At 37.0% G+C, this 16220-nt stretch overlaps 1 protein-coding gene across 1 annotated transcript in view; it reads right to left on the minus strand.

Annotated features, from left to right (window-relative positions):
- The window catches only part of SATB2 (SATB homeobox 2), a 181496-nt gene that overhangs the window by 46668 nt on the left and 118608 nt on the right, over positions 1–16220 (minus strand). The window contains exons 8-9 of the mRNA XM_057303763.1: positions 5960–6172; positions 1515–1670 (exon numbers count right to left, since the gene is read on the minus strand). Of these exons, the coding sequence (XP_057159746.1) occupies positions 1515–1670; positions 5960–6172 (369 nt within the window). The remainder of the gene's footprint in view (positions 1–1514; positions 1671–5959; positions 6173–16220) is intronic.

Below are 16220 nucleotides of genomic sequence, written 5' to 3' on the forward strand. Positions count from 1 at the left end.
CTCACTGCACATTTACCACATATGTCCTTTATTACACAGTGGAAAACCATTAAATGCACAGTAGTTTTGCCAAGTGGCATTATGCATTTAACAGCTTTATTCATTTAACAGCTCCAACTCTCATTATATTTTGCCATGTGGTACATGGGATTTTATGCATTTAACAGTTTAAGAAGGCTCTACGGTGTTTTCTTTTCATGTATTTCATACTATGGTTGGACATCGTATCTTAGCAAACTGTATTTCAATGATTTCATTGATGAGCGAAGAGTAAGAATAACCTGGAAAAATTACTACATTAAAATTAAAAAGGAAAATGAGTATTTCAATTCTCTTCAAAATTCCTTGATATTCTACTCCTTTCTCTTTATCAACATCTGAAAAATAACTTAAGTAAGGTTACTGCAAAACTATAGGTAAAAAAGGCTAATCCCAAAACAATAGTTAGTCTAAATACAATATTTAGCTATCTATCATTTTAAAAATGATAATTTAATTTTCATTGAAAACCTTCCTGCTTAATAGAAATACAATATTCAGTAACTCCCTTTCTTTTCAGCACACAACAGAAGATCTGTTAAGGAGATGCTGGACCATTTTACCATTTACATATGTGGGATGAAAACATTTGTCATGCAAGGCCACAGAGGAAATCAAGCTCAGAATCAAAGGACTCTCAAAATTATGCTTCAGCTAACTTTTGTTTCCTCCACCCTGCCTGGATAATTATTCATCCTAGGGATAAATAAGTAAGCACCTCAACCTAACCCATTTTAGGATAGGGTAGTAGTTATCCCTTTAAACAAATTGAAACAGATAGTGGATCCCATCAACTGTTGCTGCTTTCAGAAATAAAAAACCTAAGCATCTGTTTACCCTTTTCCCTGGAGCATTCCATTCCCCACAATCCCGGCACTGAGAAATTGTACTGGATAAGGTTCTATGTTTTTCTGTTATAAATTTTAGCACTCATTCTGGGACCCCCCCACACACATGTGTTTTCTCCTGGAAAAAACAACAGTATTCTACACATAAAAGAAACACCTGACATGGCAAGGTGTTTCTGGGGCTGGAGAAAAGAGTTATTATAACAAAGTCAGCAGTTCCCTGGTGGGAATATGAGAGGGGATGAGACAAGATTCCAACTGGGTCTTAGGAAGATGCTATTTTGTACATGCTAAGTTTTACTCAAATATCAAAAACAAAAAAATAGAGAGAGAAAGAAAGAAAAGGGATACATAGCAGTGCTTAGAATTATGAGAGAAAGCATTCAAGGCTGATGCTTTTTAGAAAAAAAAAATCTTTAAAAGAAAAAATCTGGGTTTTAACTTAGTCTCTGTTTTGAACTCCAGTGGGAATAAAAGCAAACCGTAGAGGAAAAGGCAGAACATGACAGGTTCCCTAGGGATTATTATTGTTATTATTATTATAGGAACAGATGTATTTTTATTGGTGGGAGAAGGAGAATGGTCTAATTCCAGCCCTCGCTTTCACTCTTTTAAAAAACCACTCACCTGACTTTTATTTGCAGCCACTTTGGCAAACAGGGCTTGAGACACCTTGGCCCTTTTCATCTCCTGTTGGATCTCGTCATAAATGGCAGCTGTGATGTTGACGTTGGCGCCGTCCACCTTAATGGGGAGGTCTGTTGTCGGTGTCGAGGTTTTGGCCTACCAAGAGACCATGAAAATAATAATTTAAAAAGTGCTGCATTCAGCCCAGCCATCTGTGCAGAAATTATCAAAGGATTTCAGTCAGCTGATGCCAAACTGCATTAGCTACAAAGGGACACTTCCTGTCCATTATTCTAATCAGGTTAATTGTGATTGGAAATAATTGCAGTGCATTCCTATAGGACATGCAGAGTCCTGTCAACCCTGTCCTGTCAACCCTGTTCTTTTCCTCACAGTATCCCAGACAATTCACAGGTAGGATGACTACTCTGGACACCAAACTATGAGAAATCACTAAACTGCAAAACAAGCATGCAGAACACACACGCAGTTACGTTTTTCTTTCTAAAAATGGCACACCTTGGAGGAAGAGCCATTTCTTCCAGAAAAAAAAGAGTAAATGGGTAGAGGTCTCTAAATAATAAATTATTACTCAATTTAATGCACTCCCCTGAGTCTCTCTCATTCTTTATTAAAGCTTTACATATGTCATTTGAGTATGTATGGTTTCCCATCATTATCATCATTATGCTACCCAGACAGTCACCTAATTTCACCTAGGAAATCAGTGGAAATGAAACAAAATTTCATTTCATAAAACTAGGCTTCAGAATGCCTTTGATGTGCCGTTTTCATTTCCTTAAACTCATATTGTGGTTTTATGTATTCTGCCGTGCTCGTTTTAATTGAATGATTTCCCATCAGCTTCAGAGACAAATGAAGGACAATATAGAAGGTGTCTGTACTTCTTGGGGTTAAGATAACCCTAAAACATTTGCATCTCCATGATCCAAAAGACTGCCAGAAGCATTTACTCTGCTGTGTAATGAGAGGGGGCTGGGAAGCCTTCTCAGAACCCCTGGCAGCAGGACTCCAGGAAAAGTCACCCCTGATTTTTGGTTCCTGAGCATACCTGACTGATTTGAACTAAACTGGATATTTTTCTGTCTCCACTTACCCTAGAATCCCAAACCAGGGCGGTTGTCACCAAATCATTACTTTCCCTCTACAGATGCCCTGAGCTAGTCCCCCAGTGAATAAGCAGCATGCAGATTTGGAGAAGGATGCAGCATGCAGCCTGCACACCGTGGGATCATGCTCCATAGCACCTTGAAGTCGGCGTTAACGTCCTGAGTTTCTGTGAAGGCTTTCATTCCTACGAGTGCTCACGGATTTTTGCATTCTCCTCTCTCCCTGCCTCCTACTATTTTCTAATTACCACAAAGTAATAATAACTACAATGTATGTGGTACTTTTCATTTGCCAGGCACTGCAGAAAGTGTTTTACTTTTGTTATTTCATTTAATTCTTTGAGGAACCCAGGAAGTTGGACTTTATTATTTCCATTTTACTGAGGAAGACAACTGAAAAGAAAAGAGGGTACTGAACTTGCTGGAATGACCTGCAGTGGCAAGTGAAGGAACCACGATCTGAACTCAAGCATTTTTGGTTCCAGAGCACTGGCTCAGGACATTGTGCTATCCTACCTCCAAGATCTCCAGTCTAGGCTGGGCACTGCTTTTACAAACATCTTCGTGCCTTCTAGTTTGGGGTCTTCCCATAATTATCCAATTTTCTGTCATTTTTAAAAAAGAAATTCCTTTTTTCTTCTAGTTAATCCACAGTGCTTTTCCTGTTAAGTGCATATTTTAGCATATCACTCCTGCCTTTCTCAACCAAAATTTCTTCATTAGCCTCACTGACTATCTCATCTTACCTGACCGGTCAAATCTGCTCTAGAACCCTCAGGGCTAAAACAAACACTTCAAGGCACTATAACATATGGTTAGGAGCCCATGCCTTGCAATCAAAATAACCAGGGTTCAAATTCTAGCTCTACCACTCAGTCATGCAACCTTACACCAATTATTTAACCCATTTAAAAATTCTCAGTTTTCTCATCTGTAAAATGGGACTAACAACACAAAATGGTGAGGTCTGAATTCATGCAAAATGTTCACAATACCTGATACACAGCAAGTGCTCAATAAATGATCATTCTTATCTTTATATTGTTGTTTTGTCATTGTTAAGTATGTCCAGAAATACTGGCCCACACAAAGATTATGAGAAGGGACTCTGAAGGATTAATTTAACATCTTAAATTTCTTCCATTTGTTTTAAACCAATTATAAAGTATTGATGTGGTCTGGGAAATATTCTCCATCAACCTATACGGGCTGCCTGGGTGTTCTAGAATGCTGACTTCAACTAAAAGCTTCATCAGTGGGTGCTCCTCTAACATTTGTTCTCACAATGAAAGCTTTACTAAGGATCTTTACTACTGAGATATGTATGTAAAGAAGTTTGAGTAAGTAGGTAACCAGAAAATGTTTTAAAAGACTTTAATAACTTCCTTTCCTCAAATTTTAACTAACAGAAAAAGAAGAAAGTTCCAGAGAATGTGCAAATGCCAATGCCATGACTATATTCTCAATAACATTTTGAGAAAAAGATTTTATACTTATTTTCAGAAATCTCAAAACTGTGAACTTAAATGATCAATTTCCCTGTTATTCTTGTCCTTAAAGGGCACTTCTACCTAGGAATTTTCTAGATGAGATTTTTCTGCTATTCAATAAAGCAAAATACTGATGCTGTTTTTCCTGGTAAATTGGTCGGACTCTGAAAGCTATCTGGTCTTTGAAAAGGTGTCTAAGAAATAATCTCACTAAAAAATATTACAAAGAAGCAGAAAACTAACCACCCAGACTTGAGTTATTTTCTAACAAGTAGAAGTGACTTTCTGAGTTGGTTAAATGGCCATGAAGCAAGGCTGGACTCTCTATAATGATTTATTGGCCTTCAAAAGTGGCAAAATTATTGGTGAATTTAATAGAAGCAAATATTAGTGCAAATTAACAACTCGTCCAACTCAAAAGCTCAATATGTATGCCCCAAGATTTTAAATAAATAAATAAAAAGAAAAAAGCTTGGTTACATTCATCCAAAGTAAGCAGTCAAGAGACTTATTTTTGGTTAACAGTAACTAAATCCCATAATTCACCAAAGACTAAGTTTAAGTATCACAGTTTGGCACCACATGATAGAAAATGATCTTCAATTAAAAATCTATTGCAGAGTGAAAAAAAAAAAAAGTTATGATGTGTGAAAAAAAATGGATATACTTGAAAAAACTCAAATATTTCTACTAGAATAAAATTCTGTTTCTATGTTTAATCAGTTCCTTGGAACTTACTAGAAAACACTTCTAACACCAAAATCATAGTATCTATGCAAAAAAAACAAAGCAAAGCAAAACAAAACCACACAAAAAGCCAGACAAACCTTTGGTTTCAAACTACCCATTTTTCTGATATGTACAAATGTGTACCTGTTAAATATTTGTTTTGAGATATAACTTGCAGCTATCCTAGCATCAGTGAGTGAGATGGCTTTATCATAAATCTATTGACTAGTAAAAGTTTAGGGAGAAATTGAAAGAAGGCTACAAATGAATGGGCTCAAATGTGAACTGGAAAGATCGCTTGGCTGACTCGAGACCTTGACCCCTTTATAAAGTTAGGATCTCTGAAGCACGCAGCATTACTAGATGTATGCGTTTGCAGGAAGACCAGATCAGAATGCTTTTAAAGTGTGGGAAAAGGAGGGAAAGAAAGCTGAGTCATCGAGTTCTGTAGGGAGGATCACCCTAGGAAGGAAAATCATGAAGGCCTACTTTCCACTACTGTGTTCTAGGGATCACTGAATGATCTCCCAAACATTCTGACCCAGCCGCTGCATATGCATGAGTCCACCACACACAGATTTCTCCATTTTGTCTTTTTCAGATTGCATAAAGAAGAGTCTGGATTACTCCACTTGTCCCCTGCCCCCAACCCTCACCAACACCACCACCCCCCACCACCCCCCCCCCCCCCCCCCGCCACACACACACACACACACACACACACACCCAGTATCCAAATAAATAGTTTAAGGAAAAGCAGTGTTCTTGTTATGTAAACTCAGCTTCAACTCAAATCCCCCACCCTGGCTTAGATAACTAAGCAGCTGTTCGTAAGCATTCTAGAGCCTACCTAACCACCCACTCCTGCCCCTTCTGTGGAAGAATGGTACTTTTCTAAAGGGACAGGAATCCATATGACACAGTAAAGGATAACCGCTATTACATGGCCAGAGGTTCACATCCTCTGACCAACATGATCAGTGAATCAAGAAATCCTTGAATTAAGTCTCTTAGTTTTTGAGAGAAACACAGTTATCAGTGAAGGCAAGATGTTTCCGAGGCCAAGAATACAAAGTCAGTGGAGCAAATATCTCACCTGAGGGGTTCGGGAGGAGCTGGGACTGCTAGAGGCTGACGAGACCATGCTCACATTGGGATTCATGCTCCGCTCTCTCTCGTCCTGGTATATGCGATCCCGCTCCACTTCCGGCAGATTGAGGAAATTCTGCATGGCCCTCAAGTTTACTAAAAGAGACTGAGAGGCTGTCCGAGGGTCTTCTTCCTTACGCAAAATCTCAGACAACAATCCCTGATTAAATGGAAACAAAAAAACAAAAACAGGCCAAGTCATATCTGCAGGTATGTGTGTGGTTTCCATCATCTGCCCCCCTCCTCTTTTATTTGTTTGTTGTAACCAGCTGGCTGTGATGTCAAGAACCTCAGTCTAATTGCTGAGGGTTCTCCAGCAGGAAGATTTTGTGAGAATGTGCTTGCCTTCCAGGGCTGTGCCTTATTCTGGACTGTTCTATTCTGACACTTTATCATCACTGTAATAATCGTCAGCATACAGAGATGCCAGCTAGCAAGGTAGGCGCTCGGAAGGCTTGTGAAACTGCACTTACCACCAGGTGCCTCCTACAAGTATTTCAGGAACTGTTAGAACTCTCTCTGCTTGAAACTGGGAACACTTGGCAGTCCTGCTCAGCTTTACAAATCTGCCAAGTTTGGTAAATTTAGTTCCGACATTTAAACAGCATGGGAGATTTACATCGACTTAAAAAAAAAAAAAAAAGTTTGGCTGAATTTCTGTGTGACCGGCCACTGTTTTCAATATAGATGTTTCTCATGGAAAAAAAAAAAAAAGACACAAAGCAAATGTCCATAACTTGTGTTAACCCTCTGATAGAGTTCCAATCCACATACATAATTGGTATCCTTGTATATGTACCTGAGGGCACCCAAACCTTTTTTCTGAGATGCCCTCCTGGGGGAAGCTCTAATCCCACCATTAAAGCAATGGAAATACAGTCACATCTGGTGAGGGATCACAGCACACATCAGAGGATGCCATGTATAGGCTCAGATAATTTCTGCATATGTGAGTCATCCATATAGAAAGCTTTAAATAGGAAGCTAGTGTTTTCATGTGCTCTGATGGCAGGAAACTCACAAAGAAAAGGAAAATGTTGACGAGTCTAGAGAAAAGTAGTATGCACTCAAGAAAAGGGCTGGAACACAAGTAACTTGGGCAAAAGTTAAACCATGTCTATTCTGCACTCTTGTTGGATTATCACACAGAGGCATCACTTTACACTTCCAAATCAGGGCATCTTTTCTCAGGGCAGTATGAGACCAGAGTCTAGGATTATCCTCCAGGAAGAGCTAAAATGTTAACCTCTGTATCTTAGAACACATGGGGGAACCCCAAATCGTGAAAGGTAGATGCCAAAGACATTTCCACTGAGGGGAGTATTAATACAAAGAAAACACTATCAGGTTTGTAAAATATGGCTTAAATATAAAAAGGTGTTGGATGCAAGAAGAATATACAACCTTTGGTTGGGCAGAAATCTCCAGGGTAAGATAGGCAATTTTTAAAAAATAAGTAATGCATCATAATGTAGTGAAGCAAATGTCACAAGAATGTGCATCACACAACCATCAGCACTCCAAGGACGTAATCACCACTCAAAATACCATGTAAGACAATTTACAAGGAATCTACAAGTAGTATGCCGCACGATAGTTCTGCAACATGGGTGTCATGTTGCTTTGATTAGAGAAGTCTTTGCAAATAAGAAAATATGCCATACAATGAAGCTAGAAGAAATGTTAATAAGCGTGTGTCTGTGTACACGCATGCCCAAAGAAAGGAAAAGGTAAACATGTATGTGAAAATACCATATCGGTAAAGTGATTGTAACAAAATTCAGATTTCTTATCATGCTTTTAGAAGCTAGAGACATTTGTCTTCCAGAAAATGTTATACAATCTAGGTACAGATTCTATTTTGATATTAAAAGTCAGTTCTGGGGCGCCTGGGTGGCACAGCGGTTAAGCGTCTGTCTTCGGCTCAGGGCGTGATCCCGGCGTTGTGGGATCGAGCCCCACATCAGGCTCCTCTGCTGTGAGCCTGCTTCTTCCTCTCCCACTCCCCCTGCTTGTGTTCCCTCTCTCGCTGGCTGTCTCTGTCTCTGTCAAATAAATAAATAAAATCTTTAAAAAAAAAAAAAAAAGTCAGTTCTGTCTTAAGTTATCCTACTTTCCACTTCCATTAAGCAACTTGAAATATTAATAATGAATTTGTCCTAAGATAAAAATCTCCAAATTAATATGTAGAAAAGCAAGAGGGAATTGGATTTAAAATCAATACCAATAAGACACTAAGACTGATGTTTTCTGAGCTTTCTTTAATAACGAACTCTGCACATATAGGATGAGTTGGTCCCCTCCTCCTCCTTCTCTCCCTTTCTCTCTCTAGCATAAGCAACTTTAGCATTTTAATAAATCTCAGGCTACCAAATGTGCAGGAATGTTAGGGTCTGCATGGATATATTCTTTATGCTAGTTATGACAATTATACTCACGGTATCTCAAAGGCAAAATTTGTAAAAGTATTCTTCTGTGAAATTATTTTTGCAAGTGGAGTACATTATAGTACAGATCTTACATACAAAATGGTGAAATAACAAAAACTGTTGTTCTAATGGACCAGGTTCAAAATAGCAAGTTTGTTCATTCCTAATCAATAAAAAAATTGTTCCGAAGCATAGAGGTCTTTTACTTGTTTCTTGTTTGGCTTGGTTGATTTTATTTTTTCCCCACACAGAAACTGGGGAAAATCCTTCCCCTTCATTTTTTACATGTTGGACAACCTTACAGGGAAATGAATCCACCTCTCAGAAAAATTAAGACAAAGCATCCTTGTAAACAATGCTCCTCAGCATCATTTCTGAAGTGAATGAGACACAATGTTTGCATTTTGAGGGGCTGGTGGAATATACTCTTGCCTCTGTTTCATTTGCCTAATTGAAGATAAAGTCTCAAACCAACAAGGTGGCCAGTGCTGCCTCCATGGATTGCCCCAGAGAATGAGAACACTGTTCTAAATTATTTACTTAAAGTCTCATCTGTGTAGCCATGGTCCCAAAGCAGATTCTTTTTACCTCACATTTTCAATAACAAGGGGCTAACTGGTGAGCACAAGAGTTTTAGTTGTTTTGTTGAGTCTTTTTCATTTTGGTTATTTATGTGCTCTTCACTATTTAAACTGGAATTTTAAAAAATATAGTCCAAATTCCACAGGCTCATAAATGTAGAGTGAGTTTATTTAGTTAGCTGAAAATCATCATGGGGAAAAAAAAAATCAGAAGAAAATCTATGGCATAATTTACACCACAAACCACCTTATCTAATTATCAAGATAAGTAAATGTTTATCATATTGAAACTGTCTTGAATAGAACATAAATTAATAATTTATCTCACACAAATATTTCTAAAGCCCTTGCCACTATGTTGTCTGGCATTTTAATTATCAACCAGCCAGACAGAAGGTGTCACTTGAACATTCCCATTATGCAGCCCGAGATACAGAGAATACGGCGTGGCACCTGGGTGCTGAGAAAAAAAAATGTACTTTTATGAATAGAAAGGTCATGAATATTGAGGATTTGAAAATTGAGGGAAATTAATAAATTAACCAGGATATTGCCTATTAAACTTTCATATCAGTAATCATATTAAAACATATTGCAAGTATTGAGTAAAGTGGTCATTAAGAATTTTCCTCATTGTAGGCAACAGAGCCTTCTCAAGGGAAAGATTATAACAATTCCCAGCACGGTGTTAGCTGAGGTTATGTAAGACCTGGAAACATGTTGACTGAAAAGGAGTAGAGTGAACATCTGCACAGAGAAGAAAGACACCTTGCACAATAGCTCTTGGGTTACAAGCCACTGAAAAAAGAACGGAGTCAGGCAAAAAGAACCTCAAATTGGCCTTCTCCTTAGCCTTTTAATGGAGGATTTTGTAAGCTTTATATTATTTCCAGTACCCACAAAGAATATATGACGTTGGCAGAAAATTCAATAAAAACAAAATAATTAAAAGCACAAGAGATAATATAATGACATCTAGTTTGGTGGCTAATATAGGCTATCTCCACTCCACAAACAAAACAAAGAATTAGGGCTAATTTTTAAAATGAAAAATTGACGTACTTATTATTTCTAGTATTTTAAGTAATATTTATTTGTGACGAACTAAATGACCTTGTAGTTTCTGCATCTGCAATTTCTGTTGATGAGCTTTCTTGTTTACGTTACTATGATTTCCGTATTTCTTCAACAACTTATATAGTTTGGCCCAAATGATTAGTGTGTAAAATACGTGCTGATACTCAGAAATGTTTGGGAAACATTACCATGACTGGCTCTATAAAATCAAGTTCTAAGTTGCTGCACCAGCCCTTGAGGCCTTGTCTGAGACAGGTGAGAAACTGCTTATGACGGGCCCTTACTTCTTTAATGGAGCAAGAAGAGAACCAGAACCTGAACTGGGTTTTAGGAACACTGAGCCCTAAGCCCCTTAGACCTTCCCAGGACTGACATCAACAGTTGAGGTCATTACTGCCTAGATTTTAACAGACACACATTCTTCACATCTCCCAGACTTCTGTAATTCTGTAGGCTCTATTTCCCATTGATTATCTAGGGAATCCCCAAATTCAATGTACCTATTACCAAAAAATGACAGATCAGTCTATTAATTCATTTCTTATTAATGACTTGGTATGAAGATCAGAAAGGGATGAGAATATTGAGAAGACGCAGATTCTGCTGCCAAGGAGTTCACTATATGATGGTTTATAGAAACACAATGTAAAAGATGACAAGTGTCATAAATTCCAGATAGAGCGTGCACAAGAGGGTAAAAGTATTGCCAACCGCAGGACTCAGAGAAAACGTTTTGGAAGAAATGGGACTTCACTTGGCTGGGATTTGAAATACACATAGTACATGGATATAGAGATAATGATGAGACGAGGCAAAGGGGGATAGGCACGGGAGGGATGGGCCAGTATTAAAACATTGTTAGAAAAAGAAAGAGCATGACTGATCCAGATTGGCAAGCGAAGTTTCTGTTTCTTTAAAAGCTCAAAAAAAAAAAAAAAAAAAGTACAAAAAACTGATAGAGCAGAAGACATTCTGAAGTGAAAATACTACAGTCCATATTAGTATAATTCCAAACTACTGGAGTATACACAAAATAACCAGCAAACATTACCCCCAAAATGAAGTGATATTAGATAATCTGTTCAGCCTTTTTGTCACCTGCAACAAATTAGGCTTTCAATATGCAAAACATCTTCCTTCCAGAAAAACAAATGATCATGATTCCATTTAATTGTAATTTAATGAGGCATAATTTATTTTTTAAAGTGATATACACCAGGTGTGTACTGAGGAAACTGGCCCAGCAAACCCCAGAGCTCCCCCTTGGAAAAAGCCTCAAGCTAGCTGGAGACTGTTTTCATTTCTGTAAATTACATTTCTGTTTGTGGCAGTTGAAGTGGGAGGTATAAAGGGTAACTTGCAATCTTCACATATTTATTGTAACATACCTTTGAAGTAACTCAACCAAAAAATACTCATTTATCATATAAGCAAATAGTTTGAAAGTGTTGAGTTCCAATCTGAACAAAGAGATTCTAGAGAATATAAACCCCATCCCCTAATAATGTGTTTTAATTATTTATTGTTGGATGTAGTAACAAAGCATAGGAGGTATTTAATGATAATCTTCAGAAATCAACTTACAGCTCTTCAAGGATGTATGAGGTGAAACATATGTTTCATTACGTGGTAGTGAGTCAGAAAATATAATTAGTTCATATTTATATATTGCTTTAAACAAATGATGTCATAACCAATCAGCAAGGTTCAAAGACACATTACCACCCCCCACACATTTACAGATTAAAGTTATAGTGAGTGGAAGGTGGAAGGGGTCTTGTCACTCTTATCAGCCAACTCTTCATCCTGCCCTGAGCACAATCTGTCTCTCACGTACTTCCCTTGAATTACAGAAAACCCTAGTGTCCTCTAAAGATACTCCTTACATCTCACTCTTCATGTCTTCACTCTTCATGTTTGCATGCTTGTTAGCCTTACTTTTCACACAGTTCTGAAATGTCTAGTTCCAGCTGACGTGAGAGCCAAAAACTGGTACTCTTGTGAAAATCAGGTAACACCAAATTCCTAACCTAATCATACAAAGTGGTTGGTGATTAATGCACAGCTATCGAAGCTGTGAAATCAGCTGCACGGCTGTAGAAAGTATTGACGTCCTACCATCTGAAAGCTGACCTAACAGAATTGGTTCTTTCCTAATCTCCAATTTCATTTCCTTCTAGATGCTCCTGAGAGGATCTTCCCCTCCGCTCACGAATATAAACAGGTTTCCCACTATGAACCTGAACGCTGAAATTCATTTGTGTAATGCTAAAAATACTTACCCTCCCTTCACCCCCCAGAGTACTGCTTAGCCATGAAGCCAGAGTACTTAGGCTGATTTGAATAAAAGGTATACAGGGCACAACAATGACAATTTGATTTTTATTATTAAAAATGATGTGTTAAATCCTCAAAGAAAATGTCGTTATTGCATTAGTTTAATAAAACCTCTCTTTATTACAATATTTCTTTATTAGGAAAGACAGACTATGCATGTAGCATTTTTTTTGTAGGATGGGGGTGGACAGAATTGAGCATCTAAAGGGAATTAATGTACTCTGCAAATATAAATGCTATATACAAAAGTAACATTTGCAGACAAATGTTGTTGCTGTAGAAATGTATTCTGTAATGCACTAAAATGTATATATATATACATGTATATATATATATATATATATATACATGTATATATATATATATATATACATGTATATATATATATATATATATACATGTATATATATATATATATATACATGTATATATATATATGTATGTATGTATGTATACTGCAGTTGGCAATAGTTTCTCCCTCCTTTGAACTGAGATGGCACTAGTTCTATCTCGCATTTATAACACTCACCATCTTTTACACTGTGCTACTATAAAACCTCTTCCCCCCATCATACAGTAAATTCCTTGGGAGCAGAATCTGTATACTTTGTGCTTAGCGGTTAGTTGGGAACAAACAGGAATATAGGGCTCTAAGAATGCACCAAATGCATTTTTTTTTTCATTTTTCTGAAAAGCCAGCAACAGGCCCTGGTGGACCATATACTACACTCAAGATCTTTTCATTCAACCTATTGTAAACACGAAGATAATGGAAACTGAAATTTTGGGCCATGTGGACTCTACTTTAGAACAAATATTTCATGTACCCTAAATCTGCAATTTATTAAATGAAACACTTCCCTGAAAGACAGCTTCCTTTCTAATGTACATAATAAAACTTCACTTGTGCCACCTGACACATCAGAATGCAGTAAGCATGCAACACAAAGTCAATGGTACAGCAAAAACATTCATGAAACCAAAACCGCCTGGCTCTCTTAACTGCAATTCCCTTGTCCAAGCCACTCTTGAGTGCATACAATGGAGGAACTTAGCCAAAAACAGACTTCTGGCAACTTGATTATTTTTACCTACCTACTCAATGCAAAGATAGATGGAATTAGATAAACAGGTTTTTTTCTCCTTATTCCTTCCCTTCTTGTCTTTAGAAAGTCTTAGGTACCAGAATGGGGTGCTATGCACAATCTAAGTCAAAAATTTTTAAACACATTAGTACCCAAAAAGCAAAAGCAAATAGAGAACTAAACAGGTTCCCTTTGGAAACATTTACCAGTGGTGTTCTCAGCTCTGGGCACATACATGGTTTCTACTAACACCTCAAGTACCTGGCACATGACTATTGCATTCACAAAGTTCTGGGCCCTGGTTATTTCTAGTTTCTATGTGTATTGTGTGAAACAACTGTTGGCAAACTGCCCAAAAAATTTACTAGCTTTGGCTACTTTGTCAAAACATTGGCAAAAATAGTACTTTCCAAAAACAAAACAAAACAAACCAAAAACATACATTCAGTGAATATTTATATCTCAAATGTATCAAATGCATTCCGATATAAAAAGTAAAGTAGTCTGTTAACATATGAGTTGACTTTGTCCCTAAAACAGTTAAAAAACATTATTTTTCTTCCTGCTGAAATATCTCTGCATTAACTTCAATCACCTCCAAGGTCAAAAACATCTTTTCTCATACAGTATATACAAGCCATCATAGTACTTATTATACCACAATGGGATTACTGGTTTGAAAGCCTGTTTACCCCTTATACCTCCTTGAAGAAGGGATTGTGTCTTTCATCTTCTGCTCTAGGATAAAAGAAACAATTGAGTGGTTGTGAATGTGAGTTCTGAGGTCAAAATTGCTGGGCTCAAAATCGGGCTTCAATTGGATAAGGATTAATTAATCTCCCTATGGCACAGTTTCCTCACCTGTAAAACTGTTATAATAATTGTACTTCCCACACAGGATTCCCGAGAGCTTGCAACTATACCTGATAAACGTGTTCAATAAATGTTAGCCTCCATTATAATGCCTACCATAGTCTCTGAATGCTTAATAAATATTTGTTAAATGAATGAATTAATAAATACAGAACTAATATTGAAGTACAATTCTTATTTTGAATTTGTAACTTCAGATTTTCAAGGCCCTCCACTTACATTTCACTAAACACCTTTCCATACAGAAGGCAAAAATGTAAAGAATACTTTTTAGGAAACAGAATAATTAAAATTATTTGGGATAGAGGATAATGTAAAGAAAATTTTTAATTAATTATATAAAATGGAATGGCTATATGGATATCCAGCATATCACTAAACCAGTGATATTCATTTTATACTTCAGAAAAGTAAAACAACTTTTCCTCCCTAAGTAACTCTGTAGTCATTTAAAGGAAAGCCTTCATTTGCATCATTGTTTAAATATGGGTCATAATTACTAGTGGATGACAGAATTATTTCAGTACATCATAACTATTTTTTATAATGAAATGCAGTTAAATAGATTGGAAATTACCAAAGTACTTCATACATGGTACAAGTATTATTTGATGAAGGCTTTCTTTTTCCTTCATGAAGGCTTTGCTTTAAAAACATACAGCCAGATAAAAATACAGGTGGAAATGAGATGGAGCTCAGACACACGTACGCATGTGCACATGTGTGAGCGTGTGTACCAGCTCATGATGTAAAAAGTATTTCCCACTGGGTGCTGCAGTCAGAGAAGTTTGAAAGTAAATGCTATAATCTACAATGATAATTTTAGGTACAAAACTTGAAGACAGAATGTAAACAACCTTGTAAACTCCAACTGACTTCAAACTGATTCAGTTATATTTTTCTCACAGCATTTCTGGCCTTTTAAACTTAATTTGCTTTATTTGAACAAACATGCACTTAACCCCAGGCCAAATGGTCATCATTTCAATCAATGGCCATGAAAGGAACACTCTTTGTGTATTTTTTTATCACTTTAAATAAGCAATGGTGAAAAGGTATATAAATAATGGGATCGAAAGCTAGTGTTCCTTGTATTTCTTCTATAAAAATTCACTTTAATTGTAAACATCACCCAGGATCGGAGGAGACTAGTTAAATACTAAAACAGGCCTTCATACTGAAAACACAAGTCTATATTGAGATACACTTACTGGAGTAAAAGAAAGTCCTTATTGAAGAGAGAGACTCCTTATCTGTGTGAAATGAAAGGATCACTCCTTGTTTAAAAATAGAGACAAAAACTTATAAAACCATCCCCAAAAGGCAGCCTTTTTTAGCTAAAATGGAGAAATTGGAATTTTCTATAATTATTTCAGTAACTAATTTTTAAGAACTTTGCACACTGGTCAGGGATAGGAATAGACAGAAGAGTATACTACCATCTTTGTTTCCTCTAATTTTTGGTGCCAATTTTGTGAAGGTGGGGAGTGTCTTTATATATTCTTTAACACAAAACTTTCTATTCCAAGTAGATTTAGGAATGAGGAGAGGGTTATAGATGTTTGACAGCTACTGAGTCAACCTTCTTTCTACCCAGAACACAAAGCCAGTATCTCCTCCATCCTTTTTCGCCAGAATTGCCCAAAAGGTGCTAATTAATGTTGTCCGTATATGTACAAGAGGAACTAAAGTGAGACCACCAGCTAGAGGCCATCCTTAAGCCATCTAATAACTCTGAGACACTGCTATCCTGAGAGATATTAATATTATTACAATCTTCAAATCTATGAATTCAAGCCAGTGGTTCTGAAATGAAAGATTACCTA

The sequence above is a fragment of the Ursus arctos genome, unplaced genomic scaffold (assembly GCF_023065955.2).
Source record: "Ursus arctos isolate Adak ecotype North America unplaced genomic scaffold, UrsArc2.0 scaffold_1, whole genome shotgun sequence".
NCBI classification, from domain to species: domain Eukaryota; kingdom Metazoa; phylum Chordata; class Mammalia; order Carnivora; family Ursidae; genus Ursus; species Ursus arctos.